The sequence below is a fragment of the Aquila chrysaetos genome, chromosome 7 (assembly GCF_900496995.4).
Source record: "Aquila chrysaetos chrysaetos chromosome 7, bAquChr1.4, whole genome shotgun sequence".
In the NCBI taxonomy this organism is placed as follows: domain Eukaryota; kingdom Metazoa; phylum Chordata; class Aves; order Accipitriformes; family Accipitridae; genus Aquila; species Aquila chrysaetos.
In genome coordinates this window covers 38,721,448-38,742,755 of record NC_044010.1, presented here as the reverse complement: position 1 = coordinate 38,742,755, position 21,308 = coordinate 38,721,448, and the positions used below count along the sequence as shown (strand labels likewise).

Here is a 21,308-nt window from a genome sequence, read left to right as displayed (position 1 = left end):
CCACACGTTTTAGCCCTCCTGGCTGACCAATACTCTTTCTGCAGATCTGCTGCTGTTTGGCAAACTGTCCGTATGCTCCGTCCTACTTCCCCATGGCTCACCGTCCCTTTTCCTCTTCCTCCTCCTTGCCCTTCCTCCTTCTCCCACTTCCCTTCCTGCAAACACATCTGCTGGTTTCCTACCTGGGCTCCGGACAGCTCCACTTCCCTTCCCTCCCCCTGATCCTCCCCATCCTCACTCAGCCTTCTCCCCAGGAGAGCCTGGCCTTCAAATTCTGCTCTCCCCCCTCGCCAGGGCAGACAATTGCTCCCTTGCAGCCCCCCCTCCCCGCCTGTCCCCTCCGAGACCCACCACACCAGCATCCAGGCACCGGCAGCCCCTGGATGCAGCCCAGCTCCATCCCACCTTATCTTGAGAGCACCTTCCTACAGCTCTGCCGACACCTCGTTTCACCACTGTCCTTGAAATACCTGTTGTCAGCAATGCAAGGCTGAGGGGGAAAAATAACCAAACTTCTCTGATGAGATTTTTCTTCACCGCGACTTGGAAATGGCTCCAAGTAGCCCCTAGGGTTCTGCAGATGTTTGCGGGCACCAGAAGACACCCCAGCATCATTTTTACGCGGCTTGGGAAGCTGCCTGCAGGGCTGCTTTATAAAACAGCAGAAGATATTTGGCCAAGAAAAATCAAAACAAAAGTTGACTTTTTCCAGGCAAGCGGTACGCTCGGGCCATTCTGCTATTTGGCGATGCTCCTCTCCGCAAGGCCGTCTGGCCAACACCTGCTCCCTTCAAGACTTTAAAACACAGTTTGTCACACTTCTTCCAGCCAGCAATGCTGACGTGTTCCAGAAAACAGGTATCTCGGCTTACTGTGACTGTGCCTCTAAATCGCCAGTGTCCCCCCGAACCAGAATGAATCTGGCAACACCCCACGCTTGCACATCTGGTATGAAGATGCTGCCCAACAGCTGTACCCTATAACCACACCGACAGCACCGGCAGTCCTGTTTCACACAGAATAAAAGCTGGACCAGCCACGTTTTAAGTATCACTTTAGAAATGCTTCTCTCGGGTTTCATTTTACATTTTTAATGCAATCTGCTATTTTTCCCCCTTTCATAAGGAAACATTATACTTATATGCTCAGTTTCCCCGAACAGATCGGCTAAGGGCACTCTCCGCCAGGCTCCCGCTGTTTATAGCCTTCCCGTCTCCAGCAGTACCAGCAGCTACATGCCACGGTTCACACCGAGAGTCGCTCCATCGGGACAGCTTTCCTGCTCCTAACACTGTCTGGCCTGAGAAAAGGCAGGCACATCCTGACCAATTCCCAGAGAAGCTTTCGCAGGGTCAGAGGAAGTAGCAGGCTGTAGAGGGGGGGGTTTCATCGTCTTAATCTTTGGGGCTTGCAGGAAACAGCAAGCTAATTCCAGCCTGCCACCACCGAAAGCGACCTGCTGCAGATTAATTCCTTCTCTATCTGCAAGAGGACTCGGCACAGGGATGCCGAGCACCGCTCGCTCAGACCGTCCGTGCTAAAAAATAAAAAGGAGGGGAGAGACGTTTGCTGTAACCTCGCTAATAGCTCGTCACTGTCAGCATTTCTCCAGGGCTCCACGTGCCAAGGAGAACAGCACACACCTATTGAAGTTCATCCAAAAAGTCCTCGCTGCCAGAGGCTCTGTGACACCTTCGCCTCTGCTCTCCGGTCACATCCAAGGAAGACCCCTCAGGCGACCAGAGCTACATCTCCTCGGCCACCGAGCCAGAAATCCCTCTCGAGGACTGCCCGCTGCACACGCGTCCCTGAAATCCGTCCCGCTAGATGCGGTTGAGACCATTAGAGGAGCCACCTCTCCGCACATTAATCCGGGTTGCGTAAGCATCCTGCATCGACACAGGAGGACAGCGACGGCAAAGCCGGGGAGCCGTGCGGGACACATCCTTGCCTATCTGCTCCGTCGCCGATGCTCCCCGCCTCTTCTACAGGCGGATTTTCGCCGCGAAAGAACAAAGGTCAGTTGTTGTTCGGGACACTGCATAACCCACAGGCTGTCAGGCTCTCTACACAGCTTGCACGGACGTGTCGCACACCCAGAGGTTTTTCCCCTTGGCACAGCGGCGACTGCCTCATGGAGCGCAGGCTCTATTAATATTTTACCACCGGATTCCACTCTGTCCTCAAACTGTTTTGCAAGCAACCCGGATCAGACGCAATGTCTCCCCAAATTAAGATATAAATGTCAACATGAGGCACAGCAACATAAGCATATCGTGCATGCCCAACAAGGACAAGAATTTATTTGCTTTTGTCCCCGTCATCTGTTGTCCCCCCCGCCATCATGTATCTACAACATCCTTTTCTCCGCCTGAGGAAGAAAACAACAACAAAATACTTGGGAGTTTTCATATCATCATTATTCAAACAGTGACGAGGTAGCCAGAAACACAGGATAAATGCTGAGTTCTCATAGCAACACACCTCTATGAGTAAGGAGATTAAACTCTTAAACATGTTCTTTCCTCAAGCCTCCAGCATTTATTTGCCAGTCTCACACCGGCTGTGAGAACCAGCACCAAGAACTCAAGCCATTTCTCACTGTCCTACCAAACTAGAAACAAGGAAGAATTAAGAAGATGCTTCGTCACATATGGTTTCTGCCTGAAGCAGTATCTCCTTAGTGCATGGGTTACAATCTCACGAGAAACAGTTACACGCACGCATGCACAAACACGCTACCCAGAAGAACTTTCCTTCATTTTTCCATCTTCCTGTTGCGATCAGCTGCTTGAGACCAGGCCCTCCCATGCGATGCAAACAAGGAAACACATCTCAGTGTTTAAGCTGCGATTCTTTTGTTCAAATAACATGGCAGCTAAAAACAGCCTTTCCTCTTCCCTGGAGCAACCTCTCATTGCGCTCACTTATGCAAGGCACCCTTTATTCATCTGAGGACGGTAATGACTATCCAAACGCTAAAACCCAGTATTCAGCACGGAGATCACAACAACAGTAAGAAATTCCGTAAGTCACCTTCAGCATCCAATTCTGAGTATCCCATGGGGCAGAGGGAACCCAGCTGATTTCATTTTTCCCTCCAAGTACCTCTGCTTGAGAACTTTCCACATTTTCTTTCCTTCTGCCCAAGCCTATCGCACTGCACAAACAAGCAGCCACCACTCTCCCTGCACAGACTTTTGTTTTTTCCCCCCTTTTTTTTTGCACTATGTCCCATGGCACGAAGGTAATAACTGACCAGGACAAAGGACATGTTTACTGTCTCCATCTTTCATTTATTCAGGTATACACACAGCCCAGCAAGAAAAGCAAAGCAGGGGATTACCATGCAAAGAGACACCGGCACCTCGCTCCGATGCTGAAGATCAGCTCTAAAGGCTTTGGCACATTACACCGTTTACTTCCACACATAGAAACTGCTTTAACTTTTTGCCCATGACCTCATGCCCTAAGATCAGGCTTTTAACATATCAAGTTTTATTTTTCCCAGCTAAGGCTTAAATGGGCAGAGTCCTCCTCCTACAAAATTAGATAAATGGGTAAAATCACACTCCCTGATCAAGAAATTCACAGCTTGTAGAATTTACTCAATCTTTCACACCCGGGTATGATTTTCAATACCGCTAGAAGAGCTTTGTTATGAACTGACATGCGATCATCACATGCCCGTATTGATGCGCGTGTCCGTGCCAATAGCTTAAATCACTTGATCTCTGAACAATCCTATGACTCATGACATATGCATCCCATAATTTATCATGTTTGTGCTATGGAAATGCACCGGAGCAGCATCGCCTCAGCAACATTTACAAGTCACCTTGGCAACAAAGCAGCTTCGCGGCTGCTTTCAGAATGCCCGGCAAAACCTAAACGAGATGGGAGAGAATTAAAGCACTTCTACTTTACTCCTTGGCTTAAATAGCTCATTAATTAGCTAACACAGCTACCTCCCTTACATCGGGCCTTTTTTTTTTTAAAAAAAAAACACCCACCTTTTATTACTCTTCTCCAGAAGGCATAATGAAGCTTAAGAAGACCCTCGGTAGGGTAAAGCCATGCACCGCCAAGTCAGAGGAAAAGTTTAAGGAATCAGATATTGTGCCTTCATTTGCTTCCCAAAAAAAGTCCGTACACGTGCTATACAGCTAGGAAAATGAGCAAGTCCCAGAGCAAGCTAAAAAAAGGAGTTTCCATCCCATCAGATGCCTCTGTAAGCATCACCTGCCTGCGTTATTTAGCCTTTTGCTGTCGTTGCTGCCGTCGCACCGGTAGATTTAGAGGAGCCGAGGGGGTGAGCAGCTGCGAGGGCCCCGATGGGCTCCCCGCGCTCCACGCCAGGCACGGCCGCAGCCACGCCGGGGCGGCAGCGGAGGAGCCCTGTGAGCCGGCTCCGTGCCGCGATCACCGTTTCGGTTGCGGTTTTCTTCTTCCCCGCCAACACCGGGCAGGTGAAGTGCTCGCCGCGGGGGTCGCACCGAACAGCTTGCCGGCTTTGCTCCTAAATTCCCCGCTCACACACGTAAAGGCACGCCGCTTTGCTTTTAGCCAGCGCTGGACGAACACTACGTAAAACGAGGTGAAACATCTTTTCAGCAGCAAGATCGCTTGCAGGAGGCAGAAAGGAAAACGGAAGAGGTTGCAAACCGTCAACTAGTTCCCGTTCGAGAGCTTTAAAGCCGAACGCACCAACAGCGTGGTTAGAAATTGGATGGAAAGGGAAGGCGAGAGATGAGTAGCTCTCGCTCTCGCTGGTGATAAACGAAGGCGAAGAGCAGGCAGATTGCCCCTTTGCCAGTCGCTCGGCAAGAGACGCGTCAAGACTGCTGGCGGCTCAAGCCGCACCAGAGCCCAAGCCACTACACTAGAGGCATTCAAGAAGTGTGAAAATCGGCTTTCTGATTTATCAGCTGCTATCCCGAGGGGCAGGAGGTGAACCACCACGATAAAAAACTTTTACTGAGACTTGAATCTGTACCGGTAAGTATTTGCTGCTGTACAGACGGGCATACAGAAGAGGAGCTTCCTCAGCAGAACAGATCTGCGCTTTTAGGAGTTTAGACATTGGGCCAAACTCTGAAATAGTCTGTTAAGTCGGAGCTAATTAGCAGAGGAGAGGAACGAACTAACGTAAGACTGAACATACTTTCCCTGCTTTGAACAGTTATTTAATAGCCTCAAACACACTTTAGCCAGCAGACACAAGTGCCGGAGACCTCACCAAATGATGAATTTAAGGACGCACTGTATCATCAGCCTTTTGCAAGGATGGGAGGGGAGGTGTTCCAGCAAGCAGCGATGCTCTAACGCTCTTTCTCCCCGCAGCCCTCCCCCGTCCCCCCCCCAGCAGCACGCCCCACGCCCCCGAGCAAGCTCTCCCTCCCTCCCCTGCGCCCCACCCCTGACCCCGCAGCCCACCGTCCCCCTCTCCCCAGCTGGACCCCTCTTGCCCTGCAGCCAGAACAAACAGGCAGGACCCCGCTGCCGCAGCTCTTCATGCTTTCCGGCACACCCAGGGTGGGATTTAACAGAGGACATCACCAGGGCACCCTGAGCCCTCCGAGGCTGCAAGGGGGAGAGCCGGTGCGGCAGCCTGCCGAGCTCTCGGCTTTGGCACGGGGACCGCAAAAGGCAGCAGTGCTTTCCTCCCCGAAGCTGCCTCGGTATAGCGTGGAGAAGGGAGAGCCCGCTCAGCTTCCAGGGGCTCAGCCTGCCTCTCCCCACCCTGGTACCTTCTGCACTTCCACAATTAAAACTTTCCCTTGCTGTTCTGCCAGGCTGATTGTTGTTGAGGCTGTTATTTCAGTGACAGCAATACCACAGTAACTTGATTTAGGTGAGTAACCGAGCAAGTACGATTGACCGGCATGCTCTCTGCCAAAACCATTAACCAAAGACCAGAACAATAATTCAAAGTTATTAAATTGCCTGAACAAAATTTTCTACTAGCCCTAGTCATGAATCTCCACCTACAGAAGTGCACACTTAAGCACCGAGTTACACAGTGCACGCGCGCGCACACACGCACGATGCAGTCTGCAGTGTGTTTCCTCTTGTTTTGCAATGTTTTCAGCATAGATTGTTTTTTCTGAGTTGTTCAAAACAAAGTAGCAGCAGAAGGAACTGATCCATTCCTTAATTATATAGGTAAAAGAAAAAAACTTGGGAAACTGATGGAAGCCACATGCTTACCAAGAGTTACAAAAGAAAAGTGATTTTTCTCACATACAGTAAAAAAATCCCCCAATACCATTTATTTACTTATTTTTACATTTTTCTCATGTTTAGGACAATGTTGCTAGCACACATTTCCCATAGTCCTCTGACACCTTGCCACAGCCTAGAGGGAGCAGCCAGCCCCATGGGGAATTTCACAGCCCCCCGCCTGCCCCCGAGGACCTGTGCTGCCCAGCCACACACGCACCCACCCTCCAGCCACTGCAGCAAGAAGTCGCCCAGGCAAAACTAGCTTCTCATTGTTTGGAGTTTTACAGCCAGCTTTTATGGATAAGCCAGCCTGGCAGATCATGTCCCTTCCCGTTCCCCATCACCCTTCTGTCCTCCATCCTTGCTTTGCCCGAAAGCTGCAGTGTTGGCATCTCCCAACACTACGACAAGTTCAGGAAGCTGAACAGACTCCTTCTTGCCTCTCCCTCTTCCCCCACCTCCTTTCTGCATTTAAAAAATAACCTTGGACCTGCGCTTTCACTGGTTGATGTGGTACCCCATCAATTAAAAGGACGACCTCTTTACGACAGTAACTTCGGTGACACTAAACTATCTCCTGAAAAGCAGGTCCAACTGTTAACCAGCAACTTGCAGACCCCAAAACAAGCACAGAGAGCACCAGCCGCGGCAGCTCTGCACACGCAGAGGCCGAGGTCAGTGACTTCAACCAGCAACACCGCGAGAACACGAAGATTACGCTGCCTGCGCAGCTTTGCTGCAAGCCGCCGCGGCATAGAGACACGTACGCGCTTCGGAAAGCCATCTAAATTCGCTTACATCTGTCATTGTCATTTTGGTCAGCAATGGCATCTTCCAGAGCGACAGACTTTGGCTTCTTTTCACTGTTTCCTTTCAAGTTTTCCCAGTCTGCCTGGCTGAATCTGCAGACCTCTGAGTCTTTGGTAGCTGTTTGGCCTTCTCTCTCTTTCATCTCCAACTCTGAGAAGCGCATCATTGCACGCTAGAAAGAGAATTGATATGAAAAAAAAAGTCTTGCGATAAAAGCTACTTCATTTACCTTACCTTATATGAAAGCATTTCCAAAGAAACATCGGCTCAAAACCAAGGTTTCAGATGGATAGCTAGGGTAGGAGTTTAACACACCTGACTTGTAAAACAGTGTTCTAGCATCTATATGCAAATAGCCACAGAATTCTTTCATATATAAGAGTGTATGTATATATATATAAAAGATATATATAAATGTATACTGTATATAAAACAAAAACATTCCATTTTGGAGGTAAAAAGAGACAAAAACAAAAAGAAAAAAAAACAACACAAAACCGTACAATGAATAAAGACGACCATGGCCCACAAACTTCCCTTTGTGTATTTGGAAATGAAATTTAACTCAAAGGTTTATGTAAGAGTCTAGTAATAAAAATTTGAAGAACTGACCTCACAGTAAGCAGCAGGTAGACATAAAATACTGTCCTCTTGTAATCCTTCCATCTATGTAATTAAAATGGGCACTCAATGGATCATTTAGATAATTTCATCCATTTTTATAAGCATAAACCAATTCTTTTCTTAACAATGCAAAACAATTTGGCTTAACTCATCCCTTCATTAAAAGTAAAATACCTTAAGGATATTCCTATACAATATCTGTCCGTCATCCCTCAGCATCAACCTCAACACCGCTCCTACTCTTTCCTACGCATTCGCCTGGCGCAAACGTTGCCTGAGACCCGCTAATACATGGCTGCGACTCCTCTCCATCAAATGGCACGTTTGGCATGCTAATCACAACTTCTGGGTACGCTTTGCTAGCTGGCACTACAGGCCAGCTGAGAAATTACAGCCATCGCTAGCGCCAAGGTAACATGCACGCCTGTCCGACTCCCCTCCGTAACTGCGCAAACATTTCATACGTACATTAACATATTTATCCGATCTTAGTAAAAGCCCTTTAAAGCTTACTAGCGCGTACATATGTAAAAGCCATACATACTATTCTTTACATCGCCTCGCTCTCATTAACGAACTTACTTGGCTATTTAAAACCGTTTCTGGCGAGTACGCCCTAACAAAAAAAATTTCTGATTTCCCCACCTGCGTTGCTTCTCTCAACTTTAATACTCGACTGTGACTTGCAACAGAGAAATAACAACAAAAAGCGCGGCGGTCGTTGGACCGCGCGGACTCACCTGCAACGCCCGCTGCTCCCGGCTGAGCTGGCTGGAGTCTGCGTACAGTTCGGTCGTCACACACTTGAATCGATCACCTACGTAACCGGCAGAGTTTGCGATCCTCTTGGCCAACTTAGACGGCTTCGGCTTCAGTATTTTGCCATCGCCAGATTCTGCGTCCTCGGCTCCGTCTTTGGTATAGGTCTGGCTGGCGTCGATGCTTGGCGGCGCGGTCCCCATGCAGAACGGCTTCGCGTCCTCCTGCACTTTGCCAAAAGCCAGAGCCGGAGCATCGCTCTCGTGAGCGCTTTCCAAGAAAGCGGGCGAAGGCTGGACCGTCACTCTCTCTTTCGGCTGGCTCACAGATAAATCTTCTTTCCTTAAGCCGAAAACCGACGAACTCTGGGCTTGCTTGAAATTATAGGTTTCGTGAAGATCATTATTTCTTCCAAACTCCTCTCTCATTACAATAAAATCTCTGTGCTGCGACGCCTGCTCTACCTTGTGCTTTGTGGGGTCATTAGCCTGATTACTGCTTTCCGTAGCAAAGCTGGCTTTCGTTACGTTTGCTTCGCTTTTAGCCTCTTGCTCATCTCGCAGAAGATCCGGGAAGAGGTGTTTGTCGCTTTTGGCCGCGTTTTTACTGTGGCCAGAGCTCTGGTGCAATTTCACGCTCTTGTCACCGGGTACTTCGAAATGCATCTTCCCGCTGCTCTCCAGGAGCTCCGGCAACCGGCCCCGCAGAGCCGGGTCCTCGTAGCGGACCCTCTCGTGAGACCGCGACCTCCTTTCTGCCTTCTCCTCCTTATTGATCTCCAAAGCCGAATGCTGCAGCAGCATGGGGTGCACCATCCCCATCCCCAGCGCGTCCTGGTAGGTCATGAATTCCCCCCGCCCCGCCGGCAGGCTGTAGGGGAGGCCGGGTTTGGGAGCCAGGTGGCCGGGGTAGAGGCTGCCGTTGGGCAGCAAGACGGGGTGCGGATACACGTGTCCTTTCCCATGGAGGGAGAGAGGGCTGATGGCTATCCCCTCCGGCACCGGGTACGGGAGGTAACTCCGGGGGTAGGGCAGAGGCGGGGAGCGAAACGCCTCGTTGGGCGGCAGGAAGATGGGGCTGGAGGCCAGGGCGGTCTCGCTCGCCTTGAAGTTGGCTTCCTGGCCGCAGGATTTGGCCACCTTATTGCTGTGTTTCGCAGGGGCGGCGACGGGCTGCCCGACGTGCTGTATGACCGAGGCGGTGGTCTCCGCAGAGCTCCTGGCCGTCTTGGCGCAATCCACGTTGGCGTTGGGAGCCGGCGACGCCGACGCCGGTCGCCCCCCCGCCGACACCGTCCCCGAAACGCTGCCGACGACCGCCTCCGTGCCACCCATCCTGGGGCAGGAGGAGCTCCGCTGCTGCGGGATCACCCAGTCCAGCGCCTTGTTTTTCAGCTGGACGCTCTTCCCGCTCTCCTCACTGGGGCTGGGACCGGGAACGATCCAGGAGGACGGTGCCGTGCTGATAATGTCAGGCCTGTAGATGGGGCAGCCGTTCCCGGGAGAAATGGTTTCTTTCTGAACGACATCGCTGCCGGGCAAGTGCGTCCCCCCTCCCGCCCTGCCGTGCACCAGCACCGTCGGCGTCATTTTCTTACCGTGGTCCGACTTGCCGGCGGTTTCCGCGTCGACGACTTTCGCCGACAAGTCCAGCGGTTTGTCGGTGACGTCTTTGGTCGGGGTCTGCTTTTCCAGGAGCGGGGGGGATCTGCCGTCTTTCCGCTCGTGGCCAGCTTTCCGCGCGTGGGGGGCGGCCGGCGGGGGAGCCTCCCCGGCGTCGCTGCCTTTGGGAAGCTTCCCGTTGGAGAGGCGGGAGGGTGGAAATTCGCCGCCAACGTTCACGTAGGGCTTTGGGAGGGTAACGGCGGAGGAGGGAGAGGTGGTGATCCTGGGGAAGTGTTTGTGGAAATCGGCGTAGGCGTCCCCCACCTGGGCGGGCAGGGGGAGGCGGGGGGACGGCCGGGGCGAGTGCGGCAGCAGGAGCGCGGGGTCCGCCGGCATGTTGGCGGGGGCCGGCTTGGCGGCGGGAACCCGGGGCTGCTTGCTGCTCTGGATGTGGGGGTAGGCGTGCGCGTCGACGGGGTTGCCGGGGCTGACGCCCATCTTCCACGACAAGCTCTTATCCGGACAATGCACCAAAGGCGGGATCGCCGGCGAAGCCGAAGCAGTCGAGAGCCTCATGGGCGATGCCAGCGACGAAGGGATGTGGGGGGCAACGTAGTGGGAGGGAGGCAGGTATAAAAAACGTTCACCGTTCGTACATACAGGCGAGTAAGCCAGGTGCTGCGGTAAGCTGTAGGTGGACTGCTGAGGTAGCAATGCCTTGTACATGTTCAACGAATACTTATTTGGTGAGTCAAGGAAAGGGTATATGGTGGGCGTCGCGCCCTCCATATAGGGGTTTACCCAGGGGAGCCTTAGGTAACTAGCACCATTGACACCGAGGGGACTCTGCTTGTCACCCGCAGCTCGGTCCAAACCCAGCGTCTCCCCCGTCGGGACAGAGTTTTTTTGTATTCCAGGTGGTGTTTTGTATATAGCGCTGAAGCCGTTTGGGGCTTTTCCAGAGACAGCTGCGTTTTCTACCGCTTCGGGGGGATTAGACTTAAACTGCATCTCTGGATTTCTTTCAGGAGTAAATCCGAGCCCAGCTATCGAACTCGTAGCATCCCGTGATTTTTCCGAGCCGAGTCCACACAAGCTGGAATAGACAATACTACTGGGGACTCTGAGTCCTTCTCGCATGAGTCCAGACCTGTCCATACTCAGAGCTGCGAGACTGTCAATGCGATGTGCTGTAGTCGCATCCACCTTTACAGAACAAGAAGTATGTTACTTTCACATTTCACTAACATGACTACCGCTCAAGCTACAGATACATCAGCATTTTGAAAGAGAAACAATACTAATGCAAACACACTGTTCGCCATGAAAACATACAGAGGCTGATCTTGCTGGAAAACGGGAGGAAGAACAGGAACCTATGGAGCAATATAGATCACCGCAAACGTCAACACACATCTCTCCGCATCCAAAATTTCACGGGCTAGAAACAAAGGCGTGAGGACCCACAGCCCAAGCGGCCAGAAGTGGCCCGGAGACGATGCTCAGTGGCACCGCTCCCGTGCGGCAACCGGCTCCTCAGCCCCAGCCCTGCCAGAGCAAGAGGATGTGGGCTGTGACATGGAGAATGGGAAGAGAAGGATGGAGAGCCTCTCCTCCTCCTCCTCCAGGACCTCTCCCCCTCCGCCGCAGCTCTGCTCCTGGGCTCGCCACACGATTCATGGGGCGAGGCGTCTGAGGACACAGCACGAAGAAAGGTCCGTCGTCAAATTTCTTCCCCGCTCACCACTCCCCACGTACACTCGAAGAAGGAGAAAACCACCAACTTTGCTAAAACATTGATGTACTTAACCCTTACATGAACTGCATGACATTATTCGTAACAGAGCTAAAGGAAGAACATGACATCATACAACAACACACACCACAAAGTCAGCATCAAGAGATTAACGAGATAAATAAACAAAGCCCCATTTTCACTGTTTCAAGAAACAACTCGCACGTGCCCAAGCCCGGGTAGAGCTGCAACAGAAAGGCGTTTTACTCATTTCCCCAAATGGATCACGGAACAACACCCAGGGGTAGGAGTCAAGGTGGGGAGGACAGGCACAGATTCAGCTGCAGCATGAAGCTGTTAACTTCTTACCACACTGTGATTCAGGTGATTTTCTTCCCTCAACTCCAGTCTGCTTTTCGGTGCATCGCCATCATTAACGGGAATTTTCCTATTAAAAAACAGAAGCTTACTGGTTGAAAACATCCTGCGCATCTCAGATCAGTACAAGATTATATCACCTCCATATTTTGATTCCCCTAGAGAAGTCCCATATGATACTGTATTTATCCTTCTGCGTACCCATGCACAGCCACTACTTTAGAAAGCAAGGACCGTTCGAAAATAAGCATAAAGGGTTTCGACACCAAGAACACACCAAGCACATCTCAGAGCAGCCTCTTTCAACACAAGTGATTTTTGCCAAGCTCTTCTCTTCTGCCCCTTGCCCTTTTCTTTTTCCAAGGAGAGAATATCCCATTTTAAACATACGCTGTTCAGGTACCATCCATAAATGCTGCCGAGGAGAAAATGAACACACACACACACACGCTAATATCATACGAACGTCAGCTGTTCCATGCTAAAGAGGGAGCTGCACATCTGTGCCATACCAGTGCTGCAGCGCTGGGACTTGTTACCACAGAAAGCACCGATAAAGAATATACCTTAGTGCCAAATTTCAAATCCCAGGGATAAAAATCATTGACATGCAGCAGAAGGAAATTTTCAGCATTACCCAAAAGAACTCCTTTCAAAGTGCTTAAAGGCACATGATCACCCTAAAGCTGAAATGCGATTTTAATTTATTTGTTTTTAAGCGATTCACCTTCCCTGCAAGTAGCACGTAAAATTATTATCCTTAAATAACTGGGAGGAAAGTGAGGAGGGAGGGCGCAAAAGCAAAATGAGACGTTTGGCTGTTTTCCTTCAGCTTATGTCTGCAAATAGTATTCCCTGCAAGGACCAAAAACTTTCCCCAGCTTCTCAGAGGCTTTTCACACAACAGTAAGAACATGGGCTCAAAGAGAAGACAGAAAAACACTAAAACCACACAAAATTGGCACAGAGAAGTGCAGGCATACCCGCAGCTTCTGTTCAGTGTTGTTTCGCTTTTTAAAAAGCTGGGGTTTAAGGGGAGAGGACACCAGCCAGTGCCTGCATCACCCCACTGAAAATTATTAAAGACTGTAATTTTAATCATCGAATGAATGATATTCAGCAGGACAAAAGGTGGGGAGGAAGAGAAATTCACTTGGGGAGACAGAAAAGCCGCTGTTCCTATTTCACAGGACAAGTTGTTGGGTCCGAAGGCAGGGAATGCCAAATCGCAGGCAGGAGCCCCTCTGCCATAGAGTCACCGCAAGAACACGTGCGCTATTTGGTTTAATTCCCCTTCACAAATACGAAATAATAAAGTAATTGTAAAAGCGCGTTTAAAGGCTGCTTTTGGGGAGTAATCTCTTTAAAGGGCGTCCCCGCTTCACTGACCCAGGTTGCCTGTTAAATAGTAAATCAGCGGCTGCTCTACCGCTCTCAGGCACGTCTTGTTTCTCCCCCCCTGCCCTCCCTCCAAGCTGGGCTGATCTCGATGCAAGGCAGCAGCTATCTGCTCCAGTATTAGGGAAGCGAGCAAACTCCGAGACCTCACGCTGCAGAATTACAGTGTGGTTTAACTTGCCAGAAGCTTAAATATTTACCTGTCTTCATTAATTCCACACATGCGGACCCTTTCATTGCTCATCCAGCTATGAACGTTGCCATACAGGGGAGTTGCAGAAAGCATGACGTCTTCTTAAAAATCGCCGCTTTTCTTCACGGTTTTATATTCTATTAAAAAAAAAAAGAAAAGGAAAAGAAAAAAAAAGTTGAGCAGATTTGTCTAGGAGGAAGTGCAAACATCACGGCGGAGCAGCCAGCCTCCCTCCGGGTAATTAATAATGAATGCAGGATTGGTGCGGGGAGTGAGCTGCCTACGTTAACCGCTAAGGGAGATACCCTGCAATAAAGGAGCAAATTGAGGGCATTTATAGGTCAGAGGAGATGGATCTTTTCCCCAGCGCACATCCAGAAAATTAAGAATCATTCCAGGCTATCGACAAATAAAAGTTTCTCCACTGCATTTCATTTCCACAAGAAATGACTCAGCCGGCCAAGTACACACCAGTCCCCAAACCTTCATCTCACGTAGGCTGAACCAAGCAGGGAGACCCCACGGGCTGGGGGAACATGCGAAACTACCCACAGGCGCTCACAAAAGCCCTGCATTAGGAACGCGCAGGAGTGCATCGCAAGAACAGCCACATACCGTGTGTATTAGCGACGCTGATTGCTGATAGAGCTTTCACGCGAGGACCTAAAACTGAAGAGACGCTGCTACAGAAGGGATCTAAATAAAAACCTTCCCTTTAGCGTCTGCACATGACTAACTTGGAGAAAGGGGTTAAAAATAGTAAGTGGGTTGGCGAGCTCCCCACCCCTTGATTTGATTAAGCACCAAGCCCTGGTGGCTTCTGCATTGGAGCTGCTGCTGCTTCTGCTGCTGCTGCTGCTGCTGCTGCTGCTGCTGCGAGTGCTTTCAGTAATTCAATGATGCCTGCTCACTCCAGGGAAAGAAATCATTAGCGGGCTCGCTGGAGAAGTATTAGCAGTCCAAGAGGATCGGCGCTGTGTGCAGCCAGAGAGGCAGGTGAAAGGTAACCGCATTTTCGCGTCCAGCAGCGGAGAGGGAACGGCTTTTCCTCCCCTCTACCTTGCCTAACGCCACCTCCGCTCGCATTAAATTCTAGTTTGCTGCATGAGCGAAGTGTCAGGACAAGCTGCGTTTTATTAACAGGATTATCGCGGCGCATGATTTATTCCAGTGCAAGATTTTAATTGCTCTTTGGAGGTTGAGTCGTTTCTTTTGACTGAGCTTCAGCCTGCATCCTGCTGCTAAATGCTGGGTTAATAAGTAGGGGGAGCCTTTAATGCACAGGATATCCCTCAGCTCTTCCTCTCTCACAAAAATAGAAGCCTTTAAGCGGGAGGCATGATACTCCTTTTACACACACACACACAAGCCAGTAACGGGCGATTGACCACTGGGAGTTTAATGCCTAACGTCTCCCAAAGCATCCATGCTTCCCCAGCAAACTCATTTCCTTTGTCAGGCTACAAAATATGCAAATGATCACTTTGGCATTTAATGGGGAAGAAGCCCAGATCGGGCCTTTAACACAATACTTCACACAGGTTCAGAGAGGTTTAAGAACTGAAACGGCAGGAAAGCCTTGTTCCCCAACACTTTTTTCTCCCCTCAGAGAGGCCTTTTGTGCAAAACTCCACGTCTGGAACAAATGTATATTAATGAAACGGCGTGTTGACCCTCCTCTCTCCAGAACGGTTAGCCTTCCCTAATGAAGTCCGCAAAAATCGCTGTGAGGAAACAAAAATCCGCGGAGATTAGATACCGCGCTATCATTCAAAAGGAGTTATTTCACTGGAAAGACGGTTTCTGGACAGATTTACTGGTTTCCAGATGCGCCGCTCGTAATGTTTTCAATAGAGGCAGCAGCAGCATGGAGAGAGTGATTTAGGGTTTTACATAAGGTTAGTAGCCGCCCCGTGCGCTGCCTCATCCGTGAGGGATGGACGCCGGCTCGGGGGAGACGGGCCTCGGCGGCGCACGGCCCCGCTCCCCGCTCTCCTTTGGGGGTACACGAGGCCAACCCACGCCGCTCCTCGGAGGGCTCGCCTGCGCCCGCCTGGTTTCCTCGGTGGAAGTGTATCATTAAGATAAGGCGCAGGGCCCGAATTAGAACCCGTCAATCCCCTGACCCGTGCAGATAGCGAAACGCTGAAGTTGCACGGGTGGCCGAGAGCTTCCCCAGCCGCGTCCCACCACCACCGCCGCCGCCGCCCCCCGGAGCAGGGCAAAGCCCGCCAGGGCGCAGGATGAGGGGAGGCGGTGGGATGTCCCAGGGCCCACCCGGGTGGGTCAGAGCCCGCGCCCCGACGGCTGCCAGCCCCTTGGCGCTCGCCGCCCCGGGGGCACGGGTGTGTGCCGTTATAATCGCCGCCCTGATGAACTTCTTGTGAACTGTTTAAAAGTGGAGGTCTGCTGAACGAGCAGCGGCGCCACTGCCAGCCATAATTTCATTGCAACGAGCAGCAGACTTTTAACTCTTCGCACGCCCCTTCCCTCCTCCTCCTCCTCCTCCTCTCTCTCCCGCCGTCGGGGCCAGCGGCTCGCAGGGGACTCCAGCCGCTCGGTCAAACGCCAGCAGCTCCGCAAGCCCTCAGCGCTGCGGGGACGGGGGAGGGCTCGGGGGTGTGGGGGGGCACCGCTCCTATTTATACCCAGCTTCTGCGGGGGCGGGCGCAGCCGGCCCCGTTATGCAACCCCGACGGCCGGCTGAGCGTCCCAGCGCACGGTGGAAACCCAGGACATGTCTCTCCCTCCCTCCTCCTCCTCCTCCTCGCCGGGCCACCGCAGGCTCCCCGCCGCTGTCAGCGCGCCCCAGGGCGCCGCAGCCCCCCCCCCCCCCCGCCCGCCCCCGCTGCGCGGCAGGGCGCGGAGCGGGGCTCGGCCGCCGGAGAGCGCACGGCATTTCCTCCGGGAGGTGTCTGGCCGATAAAGCCATTTGCGGCTAAATATAGACGGTGAGGCACGGAGGAGGGAGGGAGGGAGGGAAGGAAGGCGGGGGGGGGGGGGCGAGACGCGCAACGCACACGCGGTTCCGCAGCGATGCCGCCGTGTGAAACCAGTTGTGAAAAGCGCCTGCAAGCACTAACCTGCTTCCCGGCGTGCTGCCGAGCGGGGCCCCGGCGTGCCGAGCCGTGCCGTGCCGTGCCGAGCCGAGCCGTGCCGAGCCGAGCCGCACCGGGAACACCCACCGCCCGGCGCTGCCCGCGCCCCGCCGGCCCCGCGCCGCAGAGGCAGGCAGAGACACACACCGCGCTGTTCGGGCAGCTGATTAAAAAGGGAAACGTTTGGGTCTCCCTCGCAACGTCAACAGACTTTTGGCAGCCATTGACGCCAGCAGCAGCAAAGTTTTGTTAACACGCTCCTGGCGTGGAAACGAGAAAAACCCGATGCCCGCGGGGGGGGGGGGGGGGGGGGGGAGGAGGAGGAGGAGGAGGAGGAAGACGCCGCTTCTCCGTGCCTCCAGGGGAAAAGAGGAGAGCAGGGCAGGGCAGCCCGGGCCGGGGCAGCCTCCTCTCGCCCCCCAACCCCGCGGCGTGCCGAGTGTGCGAGGTGAAAGTCTCGGCGCTGGTGGGGGGGGGAGCGGAATGGAGGAAGCCCGGCGGTGCCGGCGGCTGCAGCGAGCCAGGAAGCGGGGCGGGAGGAGAATTGCAGCGGCGCACGAGTTCCCTTTTGGCGCCTTTACTCTTTTCCACCTCCGAGCTCCGCCTGGCAGCCCGCCAGTTTCCACTGCACAAGCCACAAGAGCCAGCAGCAGCAGCAGCAGCAGCGCAAACGGCAGCCGGCGGGGAGGGCTGCGCGGGGTATTAAAAAAAAAAAAAAAAAAAGTCTGCGAGCGCCGGTGGCACCGACGGAGCGGCAGGCGCTTCGGCAAACAACCCGGCCTTTCGGAAATTAAAAGCGAGGCAATAAATTATCCGGCTCTGATCCCCCTCCAGCATCCCCCCACCCCCCTCGCCGCCCGGTTCCAGGCCACTGAAAGGATCATTTCTAGATTTGTGAAAATCCCTGCGAGAGGAGTGAAAAGCAATCGGGGACTCGTAGCGATCTACTTCGATTAGCCCTCAACCCGCTCATCTGGAGCTTGATTTAAAGGGCAGCGCTCGTACGGTATTTATAAGCTTAAATACGGGCAGCTGCTTATGAATGTGTTTAGGTACCTCGTTTATCTTGTATCTCCGACGTACATATTTACGAGTTATAAAAAACAACGACCTGTGCCATGGGTAGAAAGGAGACTTTAAAGACACTGTATTGCTGCACCGTTTACAATGCGCCGTATAAAGCTCTGGCAGCAGCCAGCGATCTAATATTAGACAAGTGTTTAAAGAACAGGGGTGGCTGCGCTTTTAAAAAAAAAAAAAATACCGTGGGTTATTTTTTGCAATCTCCACACGGCATCACCGCTAGTGACACGTTTTGTAAACCAGAGGAGGAAGCTGCAGACTAAGTAGCCGCCGCACGGATCCGCGGATTAGAGAAGAAGTTTGACCTTTACCCGGGACGTGTGGCATTTCATTTAACCATAAAGCTAAGCACAATGCGCCAGCGAGATCGCTAAACCGATTTAAAATACATATTGAGTCATGCACGACAGTAGTGCATTTCGATTTAGGCAACGTGCAGGCACCGCAAGGGGGTCGGCGTCTATTTTAAGGCTCCTGCCGCAGCCGTCGTCCCCGTCCCCCCCCGCCCCGTCGTGTCCCCGTCCGTCGTCCGTCCGTCCCCGTCCCCCCCCCATCGCGGCTCCCACACCGTCACGTGTCGGACGGCGACCGGGACTTTCTGCCGTGTAAACACGGCACGGCGGAGCCGTCCCGAGGACAACCGGGGCCGCCGAGCCAGCGCCGGCACCGGCGGGGCATCGTCCCCGCCGCCCCGGGCTGGCCGCCGCGCTGCGCCTGGCTCCGGCCCGGCGGGGAGACACCCCGTCCTCCGTCCTCCGTCCTCCTCCTCCGCCCGCAGCGGGGGCGGCCCCCCCCCACCCCCTCCCGGCACAGGCGGCCCGAGGGAGAGGCGGCCCCGGCCCCCGCGCCCCCCCCCCCCGCGCCGTCTGTCACGCCTTGGACCCTGCACAGACAGTCGCTGCGCCGGAGCGGCAGCGGCGCTTTCCCCCTTTCCCATATGCTGCGAGGCGAATCATTGCATCGCGCTCAGCGCCGGCGGCAGCCAAAAAAAAAAAGGGGGGGGGGGGGGGGAGAGAGGAAAAAAAAAAAAGTTTTCAATTAATAATAAGCCTAGGAACTGGGGAAGGGGGCGGGGGAGGAGGCCAATAAGGGAAAGTTAAAATGGCTGGCGATCCTTCAAATAACCCTGGCCGCCTTCCCCCGGAGCCCACACGGCACTGCCTGCCGCGGAGCCCCGGGGGAAACCCCGGACCCCCAGACACACGCCGCCTCGGGGCGGCCCCGGGGGGGGGGGGGGCGGCAAGGCTGCCCCCGCCACACGGCGATGCCCACACCTGAAGGTTACGGGACATTTGCAGGGCGGGGGCTCTCGCTCCCATTCCCCCCCGCCCCGGTAAAAACGTATCGAGGGGGTGCGATAGTGAGGCTGCCAAGGCTCACACACACACACCGGCGGGGGGAGGCGAGGCGGCTGGTACCCAACTTTGAGGCATCGCTGCATGAAGGATTTCCCGGGGATCCGCGGGAAACACCGACCCCGTCCGCCGCACCGGCAGCCCCGCACCGCCGCTACGGCGGCCGCCCCTCCCCCGGCCCCCCCCCCCGGCCCCCCGGCGCGGACGATGCCTCCGCAGCGGCGGCGGGCGGGCAGGCTGCTCTCTTCGGAGCTGGCGGGGGGGGGACACGACGGGGACCGGGGGTTTCCTCCCCTTGCAAACCGAGCCGGGCAGCCCGGCGGTTCAGCCCGCCGCCGCCTCCGGCCGTGCCGTGAAGGAGGCTACCGGAGGAGGCGGTGGAGGAGGAGGAGAGAGCCGCAAACCGGCTCTGCCGCAGAAAGCCCCGGGCCCCCGCGCAGACGGGGCCCCCCCGGCGAGAGCCCGGCCTCCCTCCCTCGCCCACCCGCCGCGGCATCTCCCTACCCAGGCCGTCCGCGCCATTTTAGAGACACACACACTCGCGCACACACACACACACACACACACGCACGGGAGCGAGGTTTCCGCTGCTGCTGCCAGAGACAACAGGCAGCAGCCGAGCCCGGGCTGCGAAGGAGGAGCAGCAGCGGCAGCAGCGGGAGAGGGATACACACACACGCACACACACACACACACACACGCACGCACACCCACGCACCGCGGGCCGGGCAGAAATGTGCATTTCAGGTAATTTAAGGCCGCATTCCCGGCGCGGGGAAGGGAGAGCAGAGCGCAGGCCTGCGCGCTCCCACCCCATTAACCCGCCGCGCACTCGGCATCCCGGGAGCCCTTCATTGTTGCCTTTATTCCGTATGGCTTTTGCTTTTCAGGAGGGGGATAGAAAGAAAAGGGGGGGGGGGGGGAGAAAAAAAAAAAAAAAAAAAAATACCACCAAGCCAGCCCCTTCCCCCCGCCCGTCCCCCATTGTTCGGCCGCGGGAGGCTGGGCGAGCCCAGCGCCGCGGGCTCGCCATTCACCGGGCTCCGCCGTGCCCCCCTCCTCCTCTGATAGCTCGGGAAACTTATGGGGCTTGGGGGGGACACACACATACACACACACACACACACCCCCATTGAATACAAAAGTCCCAGCGCTCCTGCGAGAGAGAGAGTTGGGCGAAAGCCTGCGCTCACTTCCGCAACGTTATCCTTGCAGAAATACCGGAGCACGGCCCCCGTTTCCTTCCCCCAGCCCCCGCCGCACCCCCGGGGGGGGGGGGGCGGAGTGATTAATGGGACGTACGCCCTTGGTTTCCCTCCGGCCACCCCGGCGCACCGCTCCCCAGCGCGGAGCCGCCGCGGCACGCCGGGCGGGGGCGGCCCCCCCCACGCATCCGTCGGGGACGTTGGGAGATATTGATCACGGACGACTTCATTTTGCATAATTGCGGCTGACAGGGCCTGTGGTTCCCTCATTTACGGAGCAACAGCTTCGAGGGGCTGATGGATGGGGAGCGGCTCCCTCCGCTCCCCCCCAACTCCCTCCCCCCCGCTCCCCGCGTCGTCCGTCCCCCCCCACAGCAGCCCCGCCGGGCGCCGGCGGCTCCGCGTCTCATGCAGCAAATGGCCGGCGCACAACGGCGAAATATTAAACTTAGGTGCCTCCGTCTCTCGTTTTACCTAGCGCGGGGCCGGCCTGAAAGCCTCCCGCTCCCCGCAGGGCTTTGTCTGCACAGCCGCGCCGGGGCCGGCCCCCGGTGCACGGGGGACCTTCGGTGGCCGCACGTAAGAAAAAGTGCTTGGGAAGTTGGGGCTTTTTCCTCCTTCCCCCTCCTCCTCCTCCCAACAACAAACAAACAAACAGCTCGGTTTCTGCTACACAATGCATAAAAAATTAGCCTCGCCCCAAAGTTTATGTCGGGTTTTACACGGCGCTAACGTTTCTCCTTGATGGGAAACGCTTTCCCGAGCACTTCTGGAAAGCGCTGGCCAGCCCTCGGTTACGAAAGCACCATTGCAAGCACCTCGACAAACGTCTCCGCAACTC

General features: G+C 54.4%; 1 protein-coding gene across 8 annotated transcripts in view; it reads right to left on the bottom strand.

Moving 5' to 3' along the window:
* BCOR (BCL6 corepressor) overlaps positions 1-21,308 on the bottom strand; it is an 83,195-nt gene that overhangs the window by 25,319 nt on the left and 36,568 nt on the right. For 5 of the 8 annotated variants that reach the window (XM_030020859.2, XM_030020857.2, XM_030020858.2 and 2 more), the window contains exons 2-6: positions 13,734-13,863; positions 12,127-12,205; positions 8,400-11,228; positions 7,648-7,701; positions 7,024-7,207 (exon numbers count right to left, since the gene is read on the bottom strand). In XM_030020859.2, the coding sequence (XP_029876719.1) occupies positions 7,024-7,207; positions 7,648-7,701; positions 8,400-11,228; positions 12,127-12,205; positions 13,734-13,819 (3,232 nt within the window). In that variant the 5' untranslated portion in view covers positions 13,820-13,863. The remainder of the gene's footprint in view (positions 1-7,023; positions 7,208-7,647; positions 7,702-8,399; positions 11,229-12,126; positions 12,206-13,733; positions 13,864-21,308) is intronic. The other 3 variants (XM_041124995.1, XM_041124997.1, XM_041124999.1) reach the window with 1 other exon arrangement.